The sequence below is a fragment of the Nannobrachium achirus genome (genome assembly GCF_963921795.1).
Source record: "Nannobrachium achirus genome assembly, chromosome: 1".
Classification (NCBI taxonomy): domain Eukaryota; kingdom Metazoa; phylum Chordata; class Actinopteri; order Myctophiformes; family Myctophidae; genus Nannobrachium; species Nannobrachium achirus.
The window spans coordinates 35,074,144-35,094,820 of NC_137810.1; the positions used below are offsets into that span (position 1 = coordinate 35,074,144).

At 41.1% G+C, this 20,677-nt stretch overlaps 2 protein-coding genes across 2 annotated transcripts in view; one reads left to right on the forward strand and one right to left on the reverse strand.

Annotated features, from left to right (window-relative positions):
* psmd1 (proteasome 26S subunit, non-ATPase 1) overlaps positions 1-20,677 on the reverse strand; it is a 59,106-nt gene that overhangs the window by 33,755 nt on the left and 4,674 nt on the right. Inside the window, exons 8-16 of the mRNA XM_080735545.1 lie at positions 20,051-20,111; positions 19,594-19,725; positions 19,211-19,299; positions 18,828-18,906; positions 18,536-18,709; positions 17,689-17,800; positions 16,702-16,898; positions 15,876-15,971; positions 14,294-14,358 (exon numbers count right to left, since the gene is read on the reverse strand). Coding sequence (XP_080591671.1) covers positions 14,294-14,358; positions 15,876-15,971; positions 16,702-16,898; positions 17,689-17,800; positions 18,536-18,709; positions 18,828-18,906; positions 19,211-19,299; positions 19,594-19,725; positions 20,051-20,111 — 1,005 coding nt within the window. The remainder of the gene's footprint in view (positions 1-14,293; positions 14,359-15,875; positions 15,972-16,701; positions 16,899-17,688; positions 17,801-18,535; positions 18,710-18,827; positions 18,907-19,210; positions 19,300-19,593; positions 19,726-20,050; positions 20,112-20,677) is intronic.
* Positions 876-9,512, forward strand: htr2b (5-hydroxytryptamine (serotonin) receptor 2B, G protein-coupled). The gene is made up of 4 exons (XM_080736591.1): positions 876-1,282; positions 1,749-2,369; positions 6,412-6,612; positions 8,291-9,512. Exons 2-4 carry the CDS (start codon positions 2,108-2,110, stop codon positions 9,247-9,249), a joined length of 1,422 nt encoding a protein of 473 aa, XP_080592717.1. The 5' UTR covers positions 876-1,282; positions 1,749-2,107; the 3' UTR covers positions 9,250-9,512.

Here is a 20,677-nt window from a genome sequence, read left to right on the forward strand (position 1 = left end):
ATCAGCCTGTAGAAAGAGAATCCATAAAATAATTCCTGCCATAAAGAATGCCATCTTTGACCCCTAACCTGGAGTAAGAGGACGTATAGGGTAAAATGGTCAGTGTGTATGGGAAGGTTTTTAACACCAGAATTTACTGTTAAGCCTTCTGAAGGTGCTGCTGCCACTGGCCCTCAGTTCAATGAATGGAAGGTCATCATCTGGCCATAAAGTACCACTCCTCTCCCACTGCTCTGACATCTTTACAATCCCAACATCCAACAAGGTTGCATCTCAGGTGCTCAAGTTATGTTAGACAGTCACCAATGTAAATAAAGTGTAAAGTGCTTCAGCGTAAAGAAAATGGGGGTACACAATATGGTCTATGTAGGATTGTCGCTTATAGTAACCATTTTATGGCTTTCATAGGTTTAAACAAACATGCACTGAGGGTGCACAGTGGATAAAATACATAAATTATGACAGCAGTTATGGCTAAGTGCAAAAAAAATAAAGTAAAAATCAAGCGAACTTTTGTTCAGCTGGAGAATGCAAGCAGAGTAAAAACAAAAAGGCGACACAGTGATCTTGTTCTAGCACCTCACTACAGAGCACCCCCATGCACAAAGACACACACAGTCCCCCAATCGCCTCTTCTGGGGGAGAGGGAGAACAGCAAATGACAAATATAAACAGTAGGACGGCTGTGTTGAAGGAAATTGCCTCCCAGAACTACTGGCGTACGGCCAACACAGAGACATTCATCTGTTTTCTCCTGAGCAGAGACTCGTGCAAGACGAGGGAAGGGTGGGGGGGGACGGGGGACGGAGTAGAGCCAGTGAGTGAGCGAGAGAGAGATGATCAGAGATGGTGAACGAGAGAGGCAGGGAGCAGGAATGGGAGAGAAAGAGGGCCAGACAGAACATCTGAAACTTTTAAACCTGTGATCACAGTAGACGATGCGAATTAAGACTGGGATTTCTTCCAACAGGAGGGAACAAAAGAACTTCCACATCATGGATGGCTCAACACTACTGGGACAGAATTAAGCTTTTCCTACTCTGAGGGAGGGAATTCTGTGACATGCTCCTATTTGGTCAGGGTGTAAATATTTTCAAACATGAAAAAAAAAGAACAAACGATAACATTCCTTGAGGAGCTTCAGGATTTAAGCACGTTTGGGGGGTCGCAGTTCTCTTAATGCACAAAACCCTGTTTGCCTTTGTTTGGAGGTAAGGATGTAGCGACTCTGTGATAACTGTTCTACCGTTGAGGAGCGACAAAGGAAGGCACCTTAGAAAAGGTAAGAAACCACCCAAGACATTAACTGAACATGTGAAAATGAGACTAGACTACTTCCATTTAATCATGAAAAGATGTGCCACTTATTTTTCCATTTACAAAAAAATATATATATATCTTATTAATTAATTAATGTCTTTAATTGATGCTCCTAATTAAAAAAACTAACAAAGCCAAATCTAAATACAATGTAAGTTGTAATTTAAAGATTACATTTACAGTACTTCTATACACAATATCTGAATGCATAATTATATAATGTGCATCAATAAAGCAACTGTGATTACAGCTAATAGCCACTTCCTTAGTTAATTACCTTCACTGTGGTCTGGAACCAATAATGACTGTACAGGAAAATCATTTGTCATTTGCTATAATCAATGTCACTCACCATTAGGACATCACAAAAAAAAAAAACATTAAGCAATTGAAAGGAGATAACAGTTTCACTGTGGTTTCTTTAACAGAACTGTTAACACTCTGGAGTGTAAAAGTCATCTGATGAAAATAGCCTGGATGTGTGAGCACAGACTCCTGGCCTCTCTTTGCCGTGGAATTAGAGTTTGGATTATTGTCTGGTTCCGAGGAAGCCCTAATTATCCTGGGGACATTGTTTAAAAGCAGTGGATCTTTAACCAAGCAACCAAAGTCCCCCATCAGGGATTTGCCACCCTGTGCATTGGCCCTGAACTGTCCCTGCCCTGGCTCCTGTGTTCCTGCCCGCAGGACCCCCAGTGACCATGCTGACCACGTCTCTGGATCCAGTCAGAGCAGAGACCCGACTGTCAAGGCCCGCCGTGCCCTCCTCCTCCCCCTGTGCAGCAGCATGTCCCAGCCAGTGGCATCTCCACTGGCGCCCAACTGCTCAGGACCTGCAGAGGGGGCAGGGATGCAGCTGCAATGGGCGGCCCTCCTCATCATCATGGTTATCGTCCCGACCATTGGAGGCAACATCCTGGTCATCCTCGCCGTGTCACTGGAAAGGAGGCTGCAGAACGCCACAAACTACTTCCTGATGTCTCTGGCTGTCGCTGACCTGCTGGTGGGACTCCTGGTGATGCCCATTGCCCTGGTCACTGTCCTCTATAGTAGGTTTATCAGGGAAATCATTTCTTTTGACATCCGTTTCTTTGTCGATCATGGACAAAAACGAGATGGCCTTAGTTATGCTATCAGGGCACATTTTCTCCCAATGGAAATTATAGCTGCTATGAGCAAAAGCCCTAACAAATGCCTTAATGCGCCATCCCCAGTACATGTGGACATGTAAAAATTGTAAACAAGCTGATTAATCTTCAAATTGGATAGATTCCATTTCATTGCTCATTGCTCATCAGTGCGTCTAATGCAGATAGTAGCAAAACTAGGCTTGCAGATTCATCGGTTCAAGAGAAATTCCAAATAGGCGTGAGCAAAGCTGGGACCGCGTTTGTTCTCTAAACAAATTATTGCAGATGAAAAATAACAAGATAGTGGACCATAAACAGGCTACTTCCTCTGGCAGTCCGATTATGGCAGTGACACAGACGCAAATGGCATCAGGTTTTGACAGCCACAACTATTCAGTCTTACAAAACCTGAGCTGTGTCATTTGGTCACTTGGGGGAAAAGGGGAAAGAAAAGAAGCAACGGGAAAAAAAAACACTTTCTTTCAAGTGTTATTGATGTGGCTGTGTAAGAACTGGCCCGTAGTGTTCCCTCTGTTGAGGTAGCAATAAGGTTAACTGCTTTTACACTGAATCAAGTTTGATAGATTACTGCTCATTAATTCTGTAAGGGAAGGGACTTAATGCCCCCCCAACCACGTAGGAGGAACACAATATCCAGCCGTGCTTCTTAAGAGAACTTTACTGAACAAACTTTTTTTGCACAAGAACCTTAAGGCATACAAACAGGCCAGGGGGAAATGGCACATGCGTAAATTACCCATGGGAGATCTTTACACTGAATCTAATGCACTCTGTCAGAGCAAAAATTATGGGGAGAAAGGGAATTAACAAGGCAGTGTCTTTACATTTAGCAAGTCACCCTTTAATCCATGTAAAAGTCTTAATGTCCACATTCAAAATAAGAGCTAACTGCCAAACATTCTCCAGTAGATGCCAGTGCTGGTGATGCTGTACAATTATTTCAGGATAGAACTTGACAGCATCTGCTATTCCATTTATAATTGTCAGTGCTCAAATGAAGAAAGCCATATTCCAGCTTTCACTTTGAAGGAAATCTCACTGTGCCCTTTCCCCTTTTAGACGTATAATACCTATAAAACTTGCTAACTAACTATCTCTGAAAAAATCAAACCTCGTTCGAAGTGGAGCAGTGAATCTGAGCAGCTATACCCTGTGTGTGTGTGTGTGTGTGTGTGTGTGTGTGTGTGTGTGTGTGTGTGTGTGTGTGTGTGTGTGTGTGAGAGGGAGAGAGAGTGTTGAGTGTGCCTAGCCTGCTCAACAGCGCCCCTCCTTTAGTGTGTGTGGCCACTAGAGGTATTTGTCAGGCTACGGACATACACGGACGGCCAGCCAGCCAGCCAGCCACAGACTGAAAGCTGTTCTATGGGAGGCAGTTTCACTGCTCCAAAAATCTCTTGAAAGGATTTTTTGTTTTGTTTTTGCCTGAGCAGCAACAGCCACTACTAGCCTCCTTGCTGTACAGTATAACATCAGCACAACAAGAGTAGTGAGAAAGATCATGAGAACATAAGCACGCACATAAACAAGAGTTTAGTACATCACACCGAGGCTGTAGTGTAGCCACTCTACATGGACAACCACATCAGGCTGTGTAGAAACAGCAGTGAATGCATTGAAGCAGCCAGAACGAGGGTCAGTGTTTATGAGACCAGCTGCAATTCACTTTTATCAGAACCTCAAAGTTGGCACCCTTAAAGGTCAGGCAACAACGCCTCGCTAACCACCAATATATCAACAAAAGCGATATCAGGCTGGCAAAAACATGTACTAGGCTAAATGCACAAGACTGCAGAGGAATTAGAGCATTCAATATTCATGAATAAAGGAGTTACATTCTGTTGAGACCAAGTGTGAGCCACACTGGGTTTTTGTCCACATCTGCTCAACAGATGAATTCAAAGCTTATAGGCAACACCTTGAACATTTAAATGGTTCCACTGTTTAAAAGGTGGGTTCTGTCTCGCGCTATAACGTGTAACAACAAAAAAAGGGAAAAAGAAAGTAAATCAAAGAAACTGCCAGTTGAAAAGAATTTGGGTGTTAAAGCATTTCACCCGCACCGGGTGGAGAGGGCTATAATGTAAAACAAAAACTAAATCTAAGAAACTGCTTGTTAAAAAGGTCACAGCAAACTATTAAATATTAGCCCTTACATAGCACAAGTGTAGCGTCTCTCTGAGTGCATTTCCAGTTTTGAATGATTATAAATCACCACTACTTGGTCTACTAAGTGTTTATATTGAGAACCATGTAAAATAAATAGTTTTGATGCATTTGATGATTGGTTCTAGATTTATAAAGCAACGTTAATTTATCCACTAAGTGTTTATATTGAGGACTAAGTAACATAAATTGTTTTGGTGCATTTAAGGCTTGACACATCTAAACCCATAACATAGCAGTGAGGTAACATTTTCTGTACAACCCATTCCAAGGTTAAGCTTAAAGAATTTAGGCCCTGGCAGTGTCACCACTGTCAGGGCCCTGAACCAACAGGTGTACAATAAAACATTGTTGGTCTGTTGTTCCGCTAAATGAGATCAGCCCCATCCGTTTTGCTCCCATTTTAAGAAGAGACATCTTTCTTAGCAAAATGTTCACACTCAGAGCAAATCCTCAAACTAGAGAATAACAATTTAGCGTCTATCCCAGAGATGGGAGCTGCAGGCTTGTGAACTCTTACTGCGGCAGCTATCATCAATGTTCCAGTTCAAAAGGACAGAAAGAAAATCAAAGACCATTTTCGGCACATGAGGGCATGCCCTGAAGAACAGATTGAAACAATTATTTGGGAGAGCAAAGAAGCTATGAAACCCACCCCAAAAAAAAATCCAGTAAAGGGGTGAGCTCGATCGATGGCATATTAGTATGAAAAGATTATACATATACACACCAGTATAAATATAAATACCAGTTTTCATATCGTGTATGGTATTCATCACAGTGTCACTGTGCCTTGTGAAATCAGAGACTTTGATAAACATCAGTGGCCCTTTGGTGGAACATAAGCTGGAAATAGGAATTTTCTCAGGCAGTAAGAAATAACTATATTTTGAAACCATCAACTTTAAATTAAACAATCTTGTTAATGCCGTTTTCTAGTTCAAACCAGTACTCTACTGATAAATTGTTGTCTCATATATAAATAACTGTTCCCCTGAAATTATTACTCTTAAATCATCTTTAATCATGGCTAGATATGTTTAATATTACACCCTTGACCAATAAAACGTGTACTCAAATGCTTAGTTTGTTTCATACAAAGTGGAGTGCATTCAAAACATTTGAATACATTTGAAACATTGAATAACGTTTTCCACATTTATATCTAAAGATTAATCATTCCTCCACAGTGCAGCAATAAAATAGCAATACGAGATCCTTTTCTATTAAAACTATTTCACCTTGACAGGCTTCCATTCAACCTAGCGCCATAATCTGCCATTACAAGTAGTGCTTAGTTAGGAAAACACAACAGAATTTATGTAAAGCAGTTATTTCCGACAATGGAGTTTTTTGCAACGTTAATGGGTCGGGACACAAGCCAGACCAATTACTTGCCAATTTCATGCCTGGAACCAAAAATAAACATTTCTGTTGAGCATGGTCTTCTCTTCTGCATAAAGAGCTTTTAGCTCCATAAACAGTCATCAGAGAAGTCTTCTTTCTTCCAGTACATCCATTCCTCACTGAGATAAACAAACACCAATCTTTACATGAGCGCTACTTCCATTCTGTGGACACTATCCCCCATAACTGGTAATGCGCAAGAAGGAAATTCAGTTTGGTGAGAAAATGGGGGTATACTGAGGACATAAGTGCATCAAAGTTAAATCAGAATGGACTGTCCGCTCTAAGAGATTTAAAATAAATAAGAAATAAGTGCTATTAAAGACTGGATTGTTATTGTCATATTAATCCCCCCTTATCCTTTTCTCAGATTCTGGGTGGCCTCTTCCAGAGTTCCTCTGCCCCATCTGGCTCTTCCTGGATGTACTGTTCTCCACAGCATCCATCATGCATCTTTGCGCCATCTCACTGGACCGTTACATCGCCATCAAGAAGCCCATCCAGCACAGCCAGTACAAATCCAGGGCCAAAGCCTTGGCAAAGTGTGCCCTGGTGTGGGTCATATCCATTGGTGAGCACGTCATTTCAGATCATCTTTCAACCCTAAGCAAATCATTGTTGCCACCCCATGTCTCCTTTGCCCTTCAAGTGCATAGGTGGCCAGCTTGATAACATTTCGTTTTTGTGAGGGGACAGTCTGTTTGATTTCTTGACACATGAGCCACAGCAGACCTGGTTTATAGAGTCAAAAATAAAAGCCGGACGCAATAAAAATAGGTGCTATATACACACACAGCGCTGCTTCAACGGTTAACACACCAGAACATTCACAGAGATGTCAATGAAGAAGTTCTGTGGGACAGTTTGTGTGAGATAGGCTTCAGAAAACCACAGGACAGGAAATATTTCGGTCCATCACATCACATCACATCACAGTGCCTCTAGAGGGAATAGTCCACCATAAGTCACGCTACCAACAGCTGACTGATGTTAACTTTTGACCCCCAAATATAAAATTGTTTACGGTAATTAGGCTCAAGACTTAGGAATAGCCTCATGGGTTAAGAAAATGATGCCAGAAGAAAATAAATACAAATTTAATTAATTTTAAAAAGATTTTAAGGACCGTTTTGTCTTTATATATATATAAAAAACTAATCCAAATATTGTCCATCACTACAATATGATACTCTGCATGACTGGCCAATGAACCCTTGCATAAGCAGACCGTTTTGCTGGTTGAGATCTGTAAAAATCTGCTAACCATATTATTTTCCGAGTAGGAAATGAATTTAAAAGACTCTCGAGATCATTAACGGCGCAGGCTGGTTCTCTGGCCAGCAAGTTTCATAGATTGTGGTGTGACGTTTTGGCGAGATTCACCCTGGCATTAATGGAGAATCATATAGTACTCCGAGCTGTCAGAAAGTCAGAGCTGCTTGGCAAGGTGCCCTTTAGCCTGGTATGATTTGAACCCGTCTCTGAGCAAAACCAGATGATTGGATGGCGTGGCGGGAGGGAGCGAAGCACTTAGGACAGCACGACTAGGACTGTCACAATCATTACATAATTACCTAATCGCAATTATTTTTGCATAAGAAATGTAATTAAAAAAATAAAATAGTGGAAATTTCAGATCTACAAGCTCACAATTGTCACGAAGTGATACATTGTGAGCTTGTAGATCAACTATTTACCCTATTCATGTTTATTATAAATGTCTCTTTCCTTTGTATATTTAGGTTATTGTCATTTCTGCCCTGAGCAACTTCAAAGCCTAAAAGCCAAAGAGAAATGTAATTTTTATGATTATGCAGTTAATCGCAATTAATGTGTGACAATTAATCTCCATATAATAATCGTGACAGTCCCAAGCAGGATGGCAGAAGAGTCCTTCTGCACATTGATCAGTGACAGGATGATCACAGCAGGTCACAGATAATCAGTTTTGTGTTTGGATTTATTCTGGAACCGAATCCTTTCTCACCTCAAGTCTTAGGAGATAAAAGTTTGAAATCTTTATGCAATTAAAGATTCCAGTAACTTAAATTGAAATACCAAATATGGAAACTTATTTGAGCAATGAAAGACAACACCAGGAGTGATAAGCCAATAAGGAAACTGGGCACTGACACAGTATAAATCTAGCCAAAGCTAACAGAGCCACTATCTTTATCAATTTAATGAAAATTAAAATAATCTAGACACGTTATTTGGCAATACTAATCATTTTCCACTCTCATATTCAGGTATAGCACTTCCGATTCCCATAAAGGGTCTGAAGAACTACCATCTTCCCAACAACATCACCTTCAACAGCAACCATACCTGCCTGCTGAGAACTGACAGCTTCCGTGAGTTCATCATGTTTGGCTCCATGGCCGCCTTCTTCATCCCTCTGACCATCATGATGGTCATCTATCTGCTAACCATTCAGGTGCTGCGCAAAAAGGTCTACTTGCTCAAGTCTAAGGTGACACAACGCTACACTCGACCAACTGTCTCCACGGTCTTCCAAACGGAACAGACTGCATCCACGCCACCGGATGAGAAACCGACTCTGCCTGATGGCCGAATTCTCAAATCGCCAGGACATGCGAATTCAGCCACAATGCAGCCCTTCACAGGGGATGACATGCCTATTCGGCGGATGTCCACCATGGGCAAAAAGTCCATGCAGAACCTCAGTAATGAACAGCGTGCATCTAAAGTGCTGGGCATCGTCTTTCTCCTGTTTGTGGTCATGTGGTGCCCCTTCTTCATTACCAACATCACCTCTGTGCTGTGTGCTAGCTGTGACAACGACGTGATTGCTCGTTTAATGGAGATATTTGTGTGGGTGGGCTACGTGTCATCGGGCATCAACCCCCTGGTCTACACCCTGTTCAACAGGACATTCCGGGAAGCCTTCACTCGCTACATGACCTGTAACTACAGCGGACAGGCCAGTAATGGAGAGGGAAGGCACACGAGGGCGCAGCACGGAGGACGAAACCTGACAAAGATTTCCTTCCGCTCCTCCATGGCAGAGAACTCAAAACTGTTCATGAAGCGGGGAATGAAAAACGGAATCGGTGCGGTGAGCTACCAAAGCCCACTGAGGCGCAGGCAAGCACCTACACAGTCCTCAAGCACCGTTGTGTTGGACACATTGCTTCTAACAGAGAATGAGCACTGTAAGCATGAGGAACATGTGAGTTACGTATAGAGCTGACTTTATGCATTCCATTCAGCAAGGGAGAGTCTGAAACAAATCAGCAACACATTGGATTGAAATGGAAATGTAAACAGCCCTTGAAAGGAGGTCACACGGGCTGTTTTACATTGAGACACTGACGATCCCTTCTGTGGGTTATGTCTGCAGTGCCCAGAGAGGAAACAGTGAGCTCCACGCCTGAAGGGGAAGCTAAATAAATGGAAGAGGCCACAATTAAACGATAACAGTAACTTCACTTGCAGAACATTAATGTCATTAACGTCAACATTCTGCAGAAGGAGGATACTCGCAATATATGTCAAATCCCACACAGCTCAGAAAGGATTGTTTCTAAGGAGACTGCCAGACAAAAACGCAAGGAATGAAGAGGTATGACTGTCTGGAAACTCTCTCGTGTATTTCAATTCTAATCCCATCACCTTGGGCTATTTGGACCTGCTATGGACTATTTCAGATGATATGCTTACAGTAGCCTACATAACTAGGGAGGACACACACTCCCATGACCTTTTTAAAATCTCTTCAACATTCTTGATGCATTGCACTCTCAAAATGATATTACCCATTGTTACTGCAAAGTATTTTTTGGAAGGTGTTTTTGTATATGTATTACAGATTTACTGCACTGTATTATTTTGGAATGTCAATGATTGGGGTTTTTCAAAAGTGCTACAGCATTGAAAGAGAAATACTAATAATGCAAGAAGTCAAAGCTTTGCTGACCATGCTCAATAAAATGTAAATGCTGAATTTTCAGTCTTGCTGAAGTTTCTGACAATGACAGAATCACATTGTTTTTGTTTGAAAGTTTAAATATCTCCTGATAGTGCTCTGAAAGCATCCACCTTATTTACCTTACCTGTAACCTACTGTAGCAATGGTGCCAGTCACCGTTGTTAACACAGTAGTTTTCTAATCATAAAGCCGTGGTGGACACTGGCGTGCTTGAGCAACGGAACTCACAGTAAAGACTCCCTCACATATATTGTTGCTTAAATGTGCCTTTAGCTACTTAAAATAGAGGCTTAAATTAGCAATATTATTATTTCGATGAACTGTTGCACTCCTAGGTTGAGCCGTTTTCATGTTATGTTCCCGACAACGCTAATTCACGTTTATCGAGGCGTTATCTTTATGTCTCTTTGATGAATTGAGAATCACTAAGGCTAAGCAGGCTGCCTAAGGAGAGCTGAATAAACACACCATAAACCACACTACAGGCAAAGGCTTCTGAAGCTTAATGAAAAAACAACTCTGCTGCAACGATTCAACACAACAGAACAAGCACATGTCATAATCTATTTAATTAGTGGTCATAAAAATGGGCAAACCAAACACAGCCTTAGCCTACAGATACAAATGGGCCAACAGGGTACACGTAGGGCATTGATACCTAACCAGTGATGCTATCAGTCTGTCTTTATGTATCTTAGCATTGTAAAGTTATCAATTGCCATCATTATACAGCACAGTAGAGAGCTAAATATGTTAAATCAACAGGGCTTATAAGACGACAGACAGGGCAACAAATATACTAAACATATGTCAAGTTGATTAATAGTCAATCTAAATTAAAATATATCATTTTGGATGGGAACCTTCCACATGCTAGTATGTTGGAGCCATCCCTTTCTGTATGTAAATATTAAGAGAATCATGTAAATGAAGGACTTAAAATACCAACTCTGGAGAAAAGCATCCCAGTAGCATAAATCATTGATTTCACCGATGCGGCCGGTTTGATATCATACTGGCCGATTTTTGATACCGGCCGATACCGATGTCCATCCCTATAAATCAACTTTTATTAAGTCGATTTGATCAATTTGTAATCAAAGTAGACCATTTCTAGACTATTTAAGATAGTCATTATTTTCCCTCTCTTGAGTGAAGGAGGCCGTGTCCTTGGAGCCATTAGGGTGTGAACTGGAAGCGAGAGGAGTGCAGCTGAATTGTTGCCGTTCAGGAGGCTTTCTAAACACAGGAAGGATTTACAGAGGGTTTATCTAACGGGCCAATTGATCATGAGGAATATCACATAGCCTTTTTAGGGCTTAAAATGGACGCCCGGGTGTTCGCCTTGCTTGGCAAGCTGGGCTGCTCTGTTTAACGCTTCTCTGCTCGCCTGATGAGTAAATTCACGTCTGTATATGAGTGATGACCCCCCATAAATACAGAGAAAAGAAAAATGTGCAGTTGAGACAGACGAGAAGGCCCCATCTGTCCTCACACAGAGGCAGAGCTTCCAGGAACACCAGGAAGTCACTGTGACCACTAAACAACAAGAGCATCTAAAGACAACCGTATGCAGTGTTTGTTACACAGGATTGTGACCACTTTGTACAACACTAATAAGTTGTGCATCACCAAACTTGTAAAAGCCAGCTTGACAAAAGGGCTCCTGCGTTAAAGATTAAAACTCTGCTTATGAAGCTGAACAAAGCAGAAATGTTTAATTATGCCATTAAGTCATACGTTCTGGGGGTTATATATATACACACACTACACACACACAGACACACACACATATATATATATAAAAGATGCTTAAAATTAAGTCACGTGCCAACACAAGAGCAAGAGATGTGAGCAGGTGGTACATGGCCCCTCAAGGGGGCCATTTAAATCAGATGTAAATGCGGTATGTGCGCAGTGACTCATTTCACCGACTTAAAATAAATACGGTATGCCTCTGTGGGAGGCAACCCGTCTATTATAAGGGGATCTGCATGTGAATGTCTGGCACTAATGTTGCAAACCAGGCAACGGAGTACATTTACACACCTTTTCACATGTTTTATACATGTTTTTAATATTTAATTATACGATACTACGCTGCGGTGGAACTAGGGGTGGGCGATATGGCGATAATTATCGTCTCGACACAGCTTTGCCACGATATGCCATTTCAGAGTATCGTTTCTCTCGTGATACAAACAGTCATACAGAAAAGGCTCTGGATACAGCGAGTGCATGTTCTATGAGTCGCAGCTCTATTGCTTAATTTATACTTCTATAGTACGGTGTAATTCACCAAAAAGAACAGATCTACAAGCTAACAACGTGTCGCGGCTCAACGTGTCATATATTTTGAGGATCTGTCCCTTTGCTTTCACGGCCCCGCCCCCGGGCAGCGCGCAGACAGGGCTGACAGGGCTGACAGGCTACGAGTGTCTACACCAACACTCTACAGTGACTGGCCGGAGCACAGAGCGAGCATGGCACACTGGTCCATTTAGTTTCACTTTCACGGGAGTTCGGGACTTTTTGAAGCAGTGATGCAGCTTGCCCTGCATTCTTTGAAGCATATTTTTAATAATGGATGGATTAAACTAACAGGACGCAAACTACTTTATCCGTCCTGATATCGCTATCAGCCATCTCACTGCGTTATGTGTGCTGGAGTCTCCACTCAACAGCTGTGTGTTCTGGCAGTATTGATGAGGTGATTTAGATCACCTTGTCAATCCATGCTTCTGTTTTTATTAACTACGTACAAGCAGCTATTTGCCGCTATTTGTAAAGTGCTTTGTGTTATGCTTTCACCGTTGATATGCATGTGTCTCGCGGTGAGATCGTCGCGTCTATTTCGCGTCTATTTCATAATTGGCTTAGTTATAAAACCATGCCATTATTGTTAGTAGAAAAGCTAAAAGCTAGGATGATAACCGTATTGTAAAATACGGAGTAATTCTGTAAAAAGAAAGCTTGTATGATAACAAACTTCCTGACTTTGGTTGGTCGTAGGGTAATTTGTTTTCCCCCAAGTTTCAATGGTAAGGCATGGGTTGTCAACCTGTGGGTCGAGACCCCCAGAGAGGTTCCGAAATGATTTAGCCAAATTGTTTGAAAATAGCCGATCTACAAGCTCACAACACTCAAAAAACATTTTAAGGGAACCCATAAAACATTTCTGGGACCCATATTGAATGACCTGAACCATCATCACACCAACTAGTAAATATTTTGAGGTAAAAAATGTTAATCGTTTAATCAAAAATCAAAGTATGTTATCATTAAAAAAAACATAGATTAGGCTATCTATCTTTCTATCTGCAGCATAAAAATGATTGGATTATCAATAGAATATCTGTGTGGGTAATAATCATAATAAACCTAAAAACTCACATAAAACAGTATCGTGATAATATCGTGTATCGTGATACAGCATGAAGAGTATCGTGATAATGTTTTTTTCCAGTATCGCCCACCCCTAGGTGGAACCAATTAAATCAATTTAATAGTCATTATTTAACTGAAATAAGCTAGTTGTCCAGAGCAAAATTCTATCCATTCCTATCCCACGGTTAACCTTATTCCATTCTCTTAACCTTCTTACAGCTCAAAGCTTAACCGATGTACTGATTGTAACTTACTCTATGTATGAGCGAGCACATGCGATTACATGGGCACATTACCTACCTAATAATAATGACTCAACCAGGAAATCCAGTACGCCATCCCTCTTGAGATTCCATCTAACTCCAATCATATGTATCATTTATCCAACTACTATTTCCATGCCAACTAACAAGAGCAGTACAAACAAATAAGACTAGCATGCACATCCCTGATGCAAATCACTTTCAACTACAACTGACTGATGACAACATAGCCGTAGTTAATATTCATTACAAATGATCCCCATTCCGTAGAAGAACATGAAATACTGTTGCCTTTGTAGTAGAGAGAATGGCCAGGGTGGGGTGCCATAGATGATTATGGCCAAGACAGATTTGCCATCTACAAGTCTGAAACTAGAGCGGAACACATTACTGTTTGTTTTGGATGCTTTGGCAAAAGCCATAGGGGCGGTACAAGCCACTAATAATACCATCTCAAGGATGAGCTTCAACTTCATTTGGATAACTATCCTGTGCTATGGGTGGAATGCAGTCTGTGTACTTGCATTGAGACTGATGAATCAGCTGTCATGGAATATGTAATAACAGATGTAGGAGGCCCCCTGGTGGCCATGTAGGAGCCTAACAAGACAACAATCTGAAGGCTGGGGTAAATTCAATCTGAATCTTACCTGAACATGATGAAGCCGATGGATTCAACAGCAGCCCTTCTGACATCATCATTCACGTCGCTCACCTTTGAGGAAAAGAGGGAACTCATTTAACGGAACCATTTAATCCTAAAGTTTAGCCGTCCGTTATTGTATGGCATAGCATCTGAAAACATCAGCTGTATTATTGTGTGTCATTGTCAAATTGAGCTTGTGCAGTCTGACACCTTCAGGACATTAAGCTGAATAACACACATTTTATTACAACTTATTAAACAGTTATCTTCAAGTAAAAGACGGAAAAAGAAATGCTCTGATGAACAGATTGACTGATTTTCAATGCATTTGATTTATACCGATTTTATGTCCACCATATAATCTACAAAAGCTGCATCCCTGCATATAATGATTTGCATTTGTGTTGCTTTATTTATTTAGCTTTATAACCACGCACCCCTGACATCACTCAGCAGCAGATATACAATATGTATGAAGTGGGTGGTCCGAAATCAAAACCTGGAATTCTTGATTTGTTGATGTGTCCACAGAATAAAACTAGTAAGACGCCTCAGGGTGACATGCGAGATCGCGCCAATTCTTGGCCATCTGGCCAGTGATGTATATCGGACCGGTTACCCATATATGGAGATCTGTGTACTGTATATAGTACATCTCCTTTATGCACATACATGGACATCCCTGTCTGAACCATCCACAAAGATATGGACTGTGCGCGGCTTAATATTGATGACATCAGGGATCTCCATATTGGACATACAAGGGATTCTGTAAGAGGGGTTCACATTACATCACAACATACCATATCTTGGCCATACATGGAGATCCCTATCTGAACCAGCCACACACATATGGGCCATGTCTTGGCCATCTGGCCAGTGATATATATCGATGACATCAGGGATCTTCATATACTGTATGGGCATAAAAGGGATTCTGGGGAATACCCATACATGGACTTTTACATAGGTGATATCACCTGTGATGTCACAGTGATGTGTCAAGGGAACCAACCCATAGACTGTAAAAATGTGTACACACGTCTACACACACGTCTACACGGACAAGCTGTGACATTTCTCAGATATTGATGGTTTTCTTTGTTGATGCCTCATTCATACAGGGTGATGGCTTTATTTCAAAAAATAAAAAAGGCAAAACTTGACCATGAAAATGGAAGTTGAAAAAAAAAATGGTGTCGCTTTATCAAGATGTAATGTTCATGTTCTGTGTGGATGAACACACGACAAACAGACATGATAAAAGAGCACGGCCTCCTCCTTCCCGGCAGAATGGACATGTTACGGTGGCCTGTATGTTAAACCTCTGTTCTTACCAGTAGAATGGACATGTTACGGTGGCCTGTATGTTAAACCTGTTCTTCCCAGCAGAATGGACATGTTACGGTGGCCTGTATGTTAAACCTGTTCTTCCCAGCAGAATGGACATGTTACGGTGGCCTGTATGTTAAACCTCTGTTCTTACCAGTAGAATGGACATGTTACGGTGGCCTGTATGTTAAACCTCTGTTCTTCCCAGCAGAATGGAAGTGTTATGGGAATGTGGACAGAGAGGAAGTACTCACAGCGACATGCAGCAGGCGTCGGATGGCCTTGTTGTTCCCAGAACCGCAGTAGGCCATGCCAACCGTGTACATTCCTGAGCGCCTCAGGATGGGGTCCTGGAGAGGAAGACGATGAGAGAAAGCAGAGCCTCAACACTCAGGGGTCTGCACACATCAAACAACCATTAACACAGCTCAATCATTTCCTTGTCTGGTTCATTTACAGGGGTTTTCTGGCATGGAGTACAGAGACTTGAAGCTGACATGGGGTAGTCTACACATGCAAAGGAGGGGAAATTAAGAGGACAGAAGTCCGTAGATCAAAGTTCCGAGCCTTGCGTGCCAAAGATTGTTAGCTTCTTTTGTTTTGTCACTGTCAGTTGTGTCTTTGATGATCAATGTTTTTGTTTGCTTCCTTCTTCGGTTGGGGGGGGGGAATGCTAAGCACCCCTTACAATTAAAAATAGTTTTCTTTGGTATTTAGTTGTACTTAATGTACTTGTAATGATAACATATTTAAAATGTTCTATACTTATCACTCTTTTCAAACTAGTCAAAGTAGATAACATGATCCACCATCTTCAGCAGGGGTGGGCGATGGACAACCTTTTCAGGCAAGAGATCTGCTTTGAAATTTTCTACGTTTGGTGAGCTCTACCATTACTCGGTGAGATCTGCCATCACACCACTTTTATATCTTATATCGCTGCTAAAAATTACAATGCAAACATAGAATAAAACTATATAATAATAACAATAATAACAATGAAATAATTAAATAGCACAGAATAAGTCTGAATAATTGTTTTGAAAATAAAAAGGTTCACTGATCTTTCTGTGAACTCACCTTATCTCTGCAGAGGCTCTCGATGAGGGTGTCAGCCTCCTCCATGCGTCCGTACATGACCATTGCGATGCCCACGGCCAGCCCACGCAGAATCTTCTCGTGCTGGGTCTCCTGGGCATAGCCCACCATGTCCTCGATGGCCTGGGCTGACTTGGAGCCAAGCATCACCAGGCCCAGAGCCAGGCCTGCAGCTTCACCTGAGAGACAACACAGGGACAGACACTGGTTCACATGAGCCATGCTTTGATTGGCTACTGTAGTCCTGTGTAATGTGTACTCTCTATTCATTTAGAGCTATTAAAACTTTAAATAGATGGTATTTAGTAAGAACAGGCTAGAGAGAAATTAAGTGGGTGACAAAAAGGAGGGGGCGACATCCAGTGAGGGAAATGCACCGGGTGTGTGACTACCGTATGTGGTTGTCACGCTTATGATTACAACCATGACTAGCAACACGCACCATCCTGTGTATTATTTAATTGGGATTTGACAACCCAAGAAACAATACAAAGACAAGAACACATTTCATTAAATGCAAATGTCGAGCTCCAGAAAACAGAGCTGAAAGAACTGTTTTCATTAGTTCTTTAGTGTGTCTTTAAGTGTCTGGGAGAGCACAAGTTACAAATATTTCAACTCTGGAACAAAGTTGTGTTCTTTAATCAGGGTTTCAATAGTTGCTTGGCAACAAGAAGAACCACAACTGGTAGTTTTCCAAGAACCAACTAGGCGCAGCTTGTTAAAAAACACCAGACAAATGCTGGAAGATTCTGACTGGCAAGTAGGTTTGCTGATCAAACTAGCCACATTGTTAGGGAGCCAGGTCATCACAGAGAGGTCCCTGAAATTCACCAGTAACTGTGGCTAGTATTAAAGCCCTGGTTACAAGGGCACAACTGTGAATATGAAGTGACAATATGCTTATTCTGTAAAGGAAAGCATCGAAGCCTGTCTTTTCACTATAAATACCATTCCAGGCCTACATACCAGTGACGGCATCATCTTGGTACAGGTTGGACTTGAGCAAGTCATAAACATCCTGTCTGGCTGTGCCCAGAGCTGCCAACCCCAGGCCAAGTGCACCCCCATGACGAACAATCTGTCACATAGAAAGTACAAGACACAAAAAACAGCTTAAAGAAAATCCATGTCAATGTAATCACCATTTAATTAAAAAAAGAAAAGAAATACTGATATTTCTAAGAGTCTTAAAAAGTATTCTTATTTTAGAGTGAACCACTTGCCTTGTACAGCATGTTAATCAATGTCTTCTATCCTTACAATGACTTTAAATATAGTAATCAGCTACCATTACAAATCAGCATTATGGTCTAATGGTTTCAGAAACTAAGAGTTCACAGAATCAATTCAACTAGGGTGTGTATGTAAAGCTCAGTCACTCTTAAGTCAGTCTGGATATGATCCAACAGCCAAAAGACTAAAACATAAATAAACATAAAATTTAAACAAGGCTACAAATAATGATTATTTTGATATCTGATTAATCAGTCATACTTCTTTCAACCTACTGTACATGTTTACATTTGACTATAAACTGTGTGATAAAGTAAAAAACGATGGCAAATGCTCATCACAAGTATTCTGAATTCAGACATCTTGAACTTGCTGAATGTGTTTACCCAGCCGATTAATACGATTACCCAACATTCACAAAGAAAAGCATTCCCATTTTGGTGAAGCACAATAGCACATAACATGATACATCACTAAAACAAGTATTTTCTGTGATTTATTCAATATTGGACTAGAATGTAATTTAAAAATTACGTTATTAAAAAATTAACCATTTCACCCCTAGTGTCATCGTACTCACATCATTGCTGGCGTTCTTGAGCTGGCTGAGCAGGTAGTCGATGATGTCTCCTCCATGGTTGGCGTGGATGAGGCCCAGGGCATACAGCCCACCTCCCTCCTGGTAGGCTGAGCCAGGGGAGGTGTCTTTGGGCAGGTAGGTTGCCATTAGCTGGAGTGCCTCCTTCTCATGGCCCTATGGAGCATTTTACATTTATATTTAACAAACATAGTCTGAAGCCAAAGTATGAGCTTTAACATTTTTGCTGGTTAACATAATGCTGTGTGGAAATAATGCATGGGGGAAGTATTACCTTGTGAATGACGCCAAGACTAGCTGTGGCCGTAAACTTAGCCCAGTTGGTGGCTCTTGCTAACCACTCCAAGTTTTCTCTGTAATTATGTACAAACATTTGTCTGCATGTTAGCAACAGCAAGGCAATTTTTTTTGTACAGCACATTTCAACAACAAGGCAATTCAATGCGCTTTACACAAAACATCGAGCAAAGGAAACACAGGGCCTTGTCATCACAAAACGATCATTAGTCTTGATTATGTGAACATTTTGTAACTTCAACAGCTTGAACAGTGATAAACTACCATAAGCATTGTGCTTTAAACTTAATGTTTCAAAAGAGCCTTATACAAGTTACTTTTCAACCTACGCTCTTTTTCTCTTATTCTCAGTTTACTCACCTGAGAAACTGGTCGCTTGTGGTTCCTGTGTGCATGAAAGAGTTGGCTATGACTGTGGCTGTGTGGCACACCGAATTTCGAACTGCATCCTGCAAGGAGGAGGATATTTTTTTAAACCAGTCATGTCCATCTCATTGAGAAATTACTTTTAACAAACCAGTTTTGTTGTAAAGTGCTTCACAAAACAACAAGGGGACATAAGCCAGTGGAAATAAATGTTTTGCCCAACGGCCTCTTTGTTTTAGATGAGTTACAAAAAAGTATAAAGCAAAGATGAGAGCAACACATTTATAAAAGCAATATGGCCCTTATTTCAAACTAGGTCATCCAATATACAGTCATACGGAAAGGAGATGTCTTCCAACAGAAGGCCCTTCCCTTACCTTTGTATTTTTGAGGATCATCAGATCTGTGTTATTGTTTCGGATGAGGAACTGCAAGTGTAACTCGATTGCCATTTCTCCGCTAAGGATTTTTATCATCTTGGCGTTTTGGTCCTTGGGCTCGTCGTCCTTCTAACCAAAACACAATAAGATACTTCAGCATTAGATTAATGGTACAATACAAATTTCGCCAGATATTTTAAATGAAATGAGAAAATAGTTTATCTAAAAAAGTTAAAGAATAATTATATATATATATATATATTTTTTTTTTCTTCTTCTGATGATCTTTTCTATATCAAATAAAAGATTTAGCTCAATTCGTGTCACTAGGTCAAGTCATACTGTATAACTTTCAATGTTGTAATCGTTTAGGCAACACCAGTTATGCTACATTCATAGTATAATAATCATTTTGAATTTGTACAAATAAACTTCTTATTAGAACTTATTTTACCATGTCTGTTGGCTTTCCAGCAGGGGAGCTCCCTGCCTTATCGTCCATTTCCATTGCGTCACTGCAACACACAAATCATAGTGTTTGTAGTCATGAATCGATAACACAGTAAACTGAACAGCTCAAATAGCCTGAAAAGCAGCCTGGGCCGCTGGCGCAGTGGTCCAGGGACCTAGGCTCTGTGTAGCCTGACAGCGTGTCGCAGGTTCGAGTAACTATCTCGACAGTCTTTGCTGCACTCCCCATCTCTCTGCTCCATTTCCTGTCAACCACTTTTTCATCTCTCAATTCTAATAAAAGCATAAAAGCAACAAAAAAAAGAGTACTATTTCAGTAGCTCGCTCTCCCTTTAAGACATACCTGTACCTAAATATGTCTAGTGTTCTGACATCCCAAGTTGTCAGTACAAAACCGAGCATCCTTTTCCTTGAAAATACAAAAAACTTTTTGGAAATCGAGGATCCTAGAGGACATGCAAGCTATTTCCCATTCATGGTTGTTGTCGTGATCAAATCCGACTTTCAGTTTAACTTCTAGGCCACCACACACATACACCACTTTTACTTCCTTTTTCAAGCCTAGCAGTCTTTGTAGACCCAGCAGGAACACACACTCGCCTCCACCCCC

Excerpts from the sequence above, each read along its gene's own strand:
- htr2b (XM_080736591.1), top strand. The coding sequence starts at position 2,108 with ATGTCCCAGCCAGTGGCATCTCCACTGGCGCCCAACTGCTCAGGACCT. Across the intron at positions 2,370-6,411 it reads CCTGGTCACTGTCCTCTATA|ATTCTGGGTGGCCTCTTCCA; the intron begins GTAGGTTTATCA and ends TCCTTTTCTCAG. Across the intron at positions 6,613-8,290 it reads GGTGTGGGTCATATCCATTG|GTATAGCACTTCCGATTCCC; the intron begins GTGAGCACGTCA and ends TCTCATATTCAG.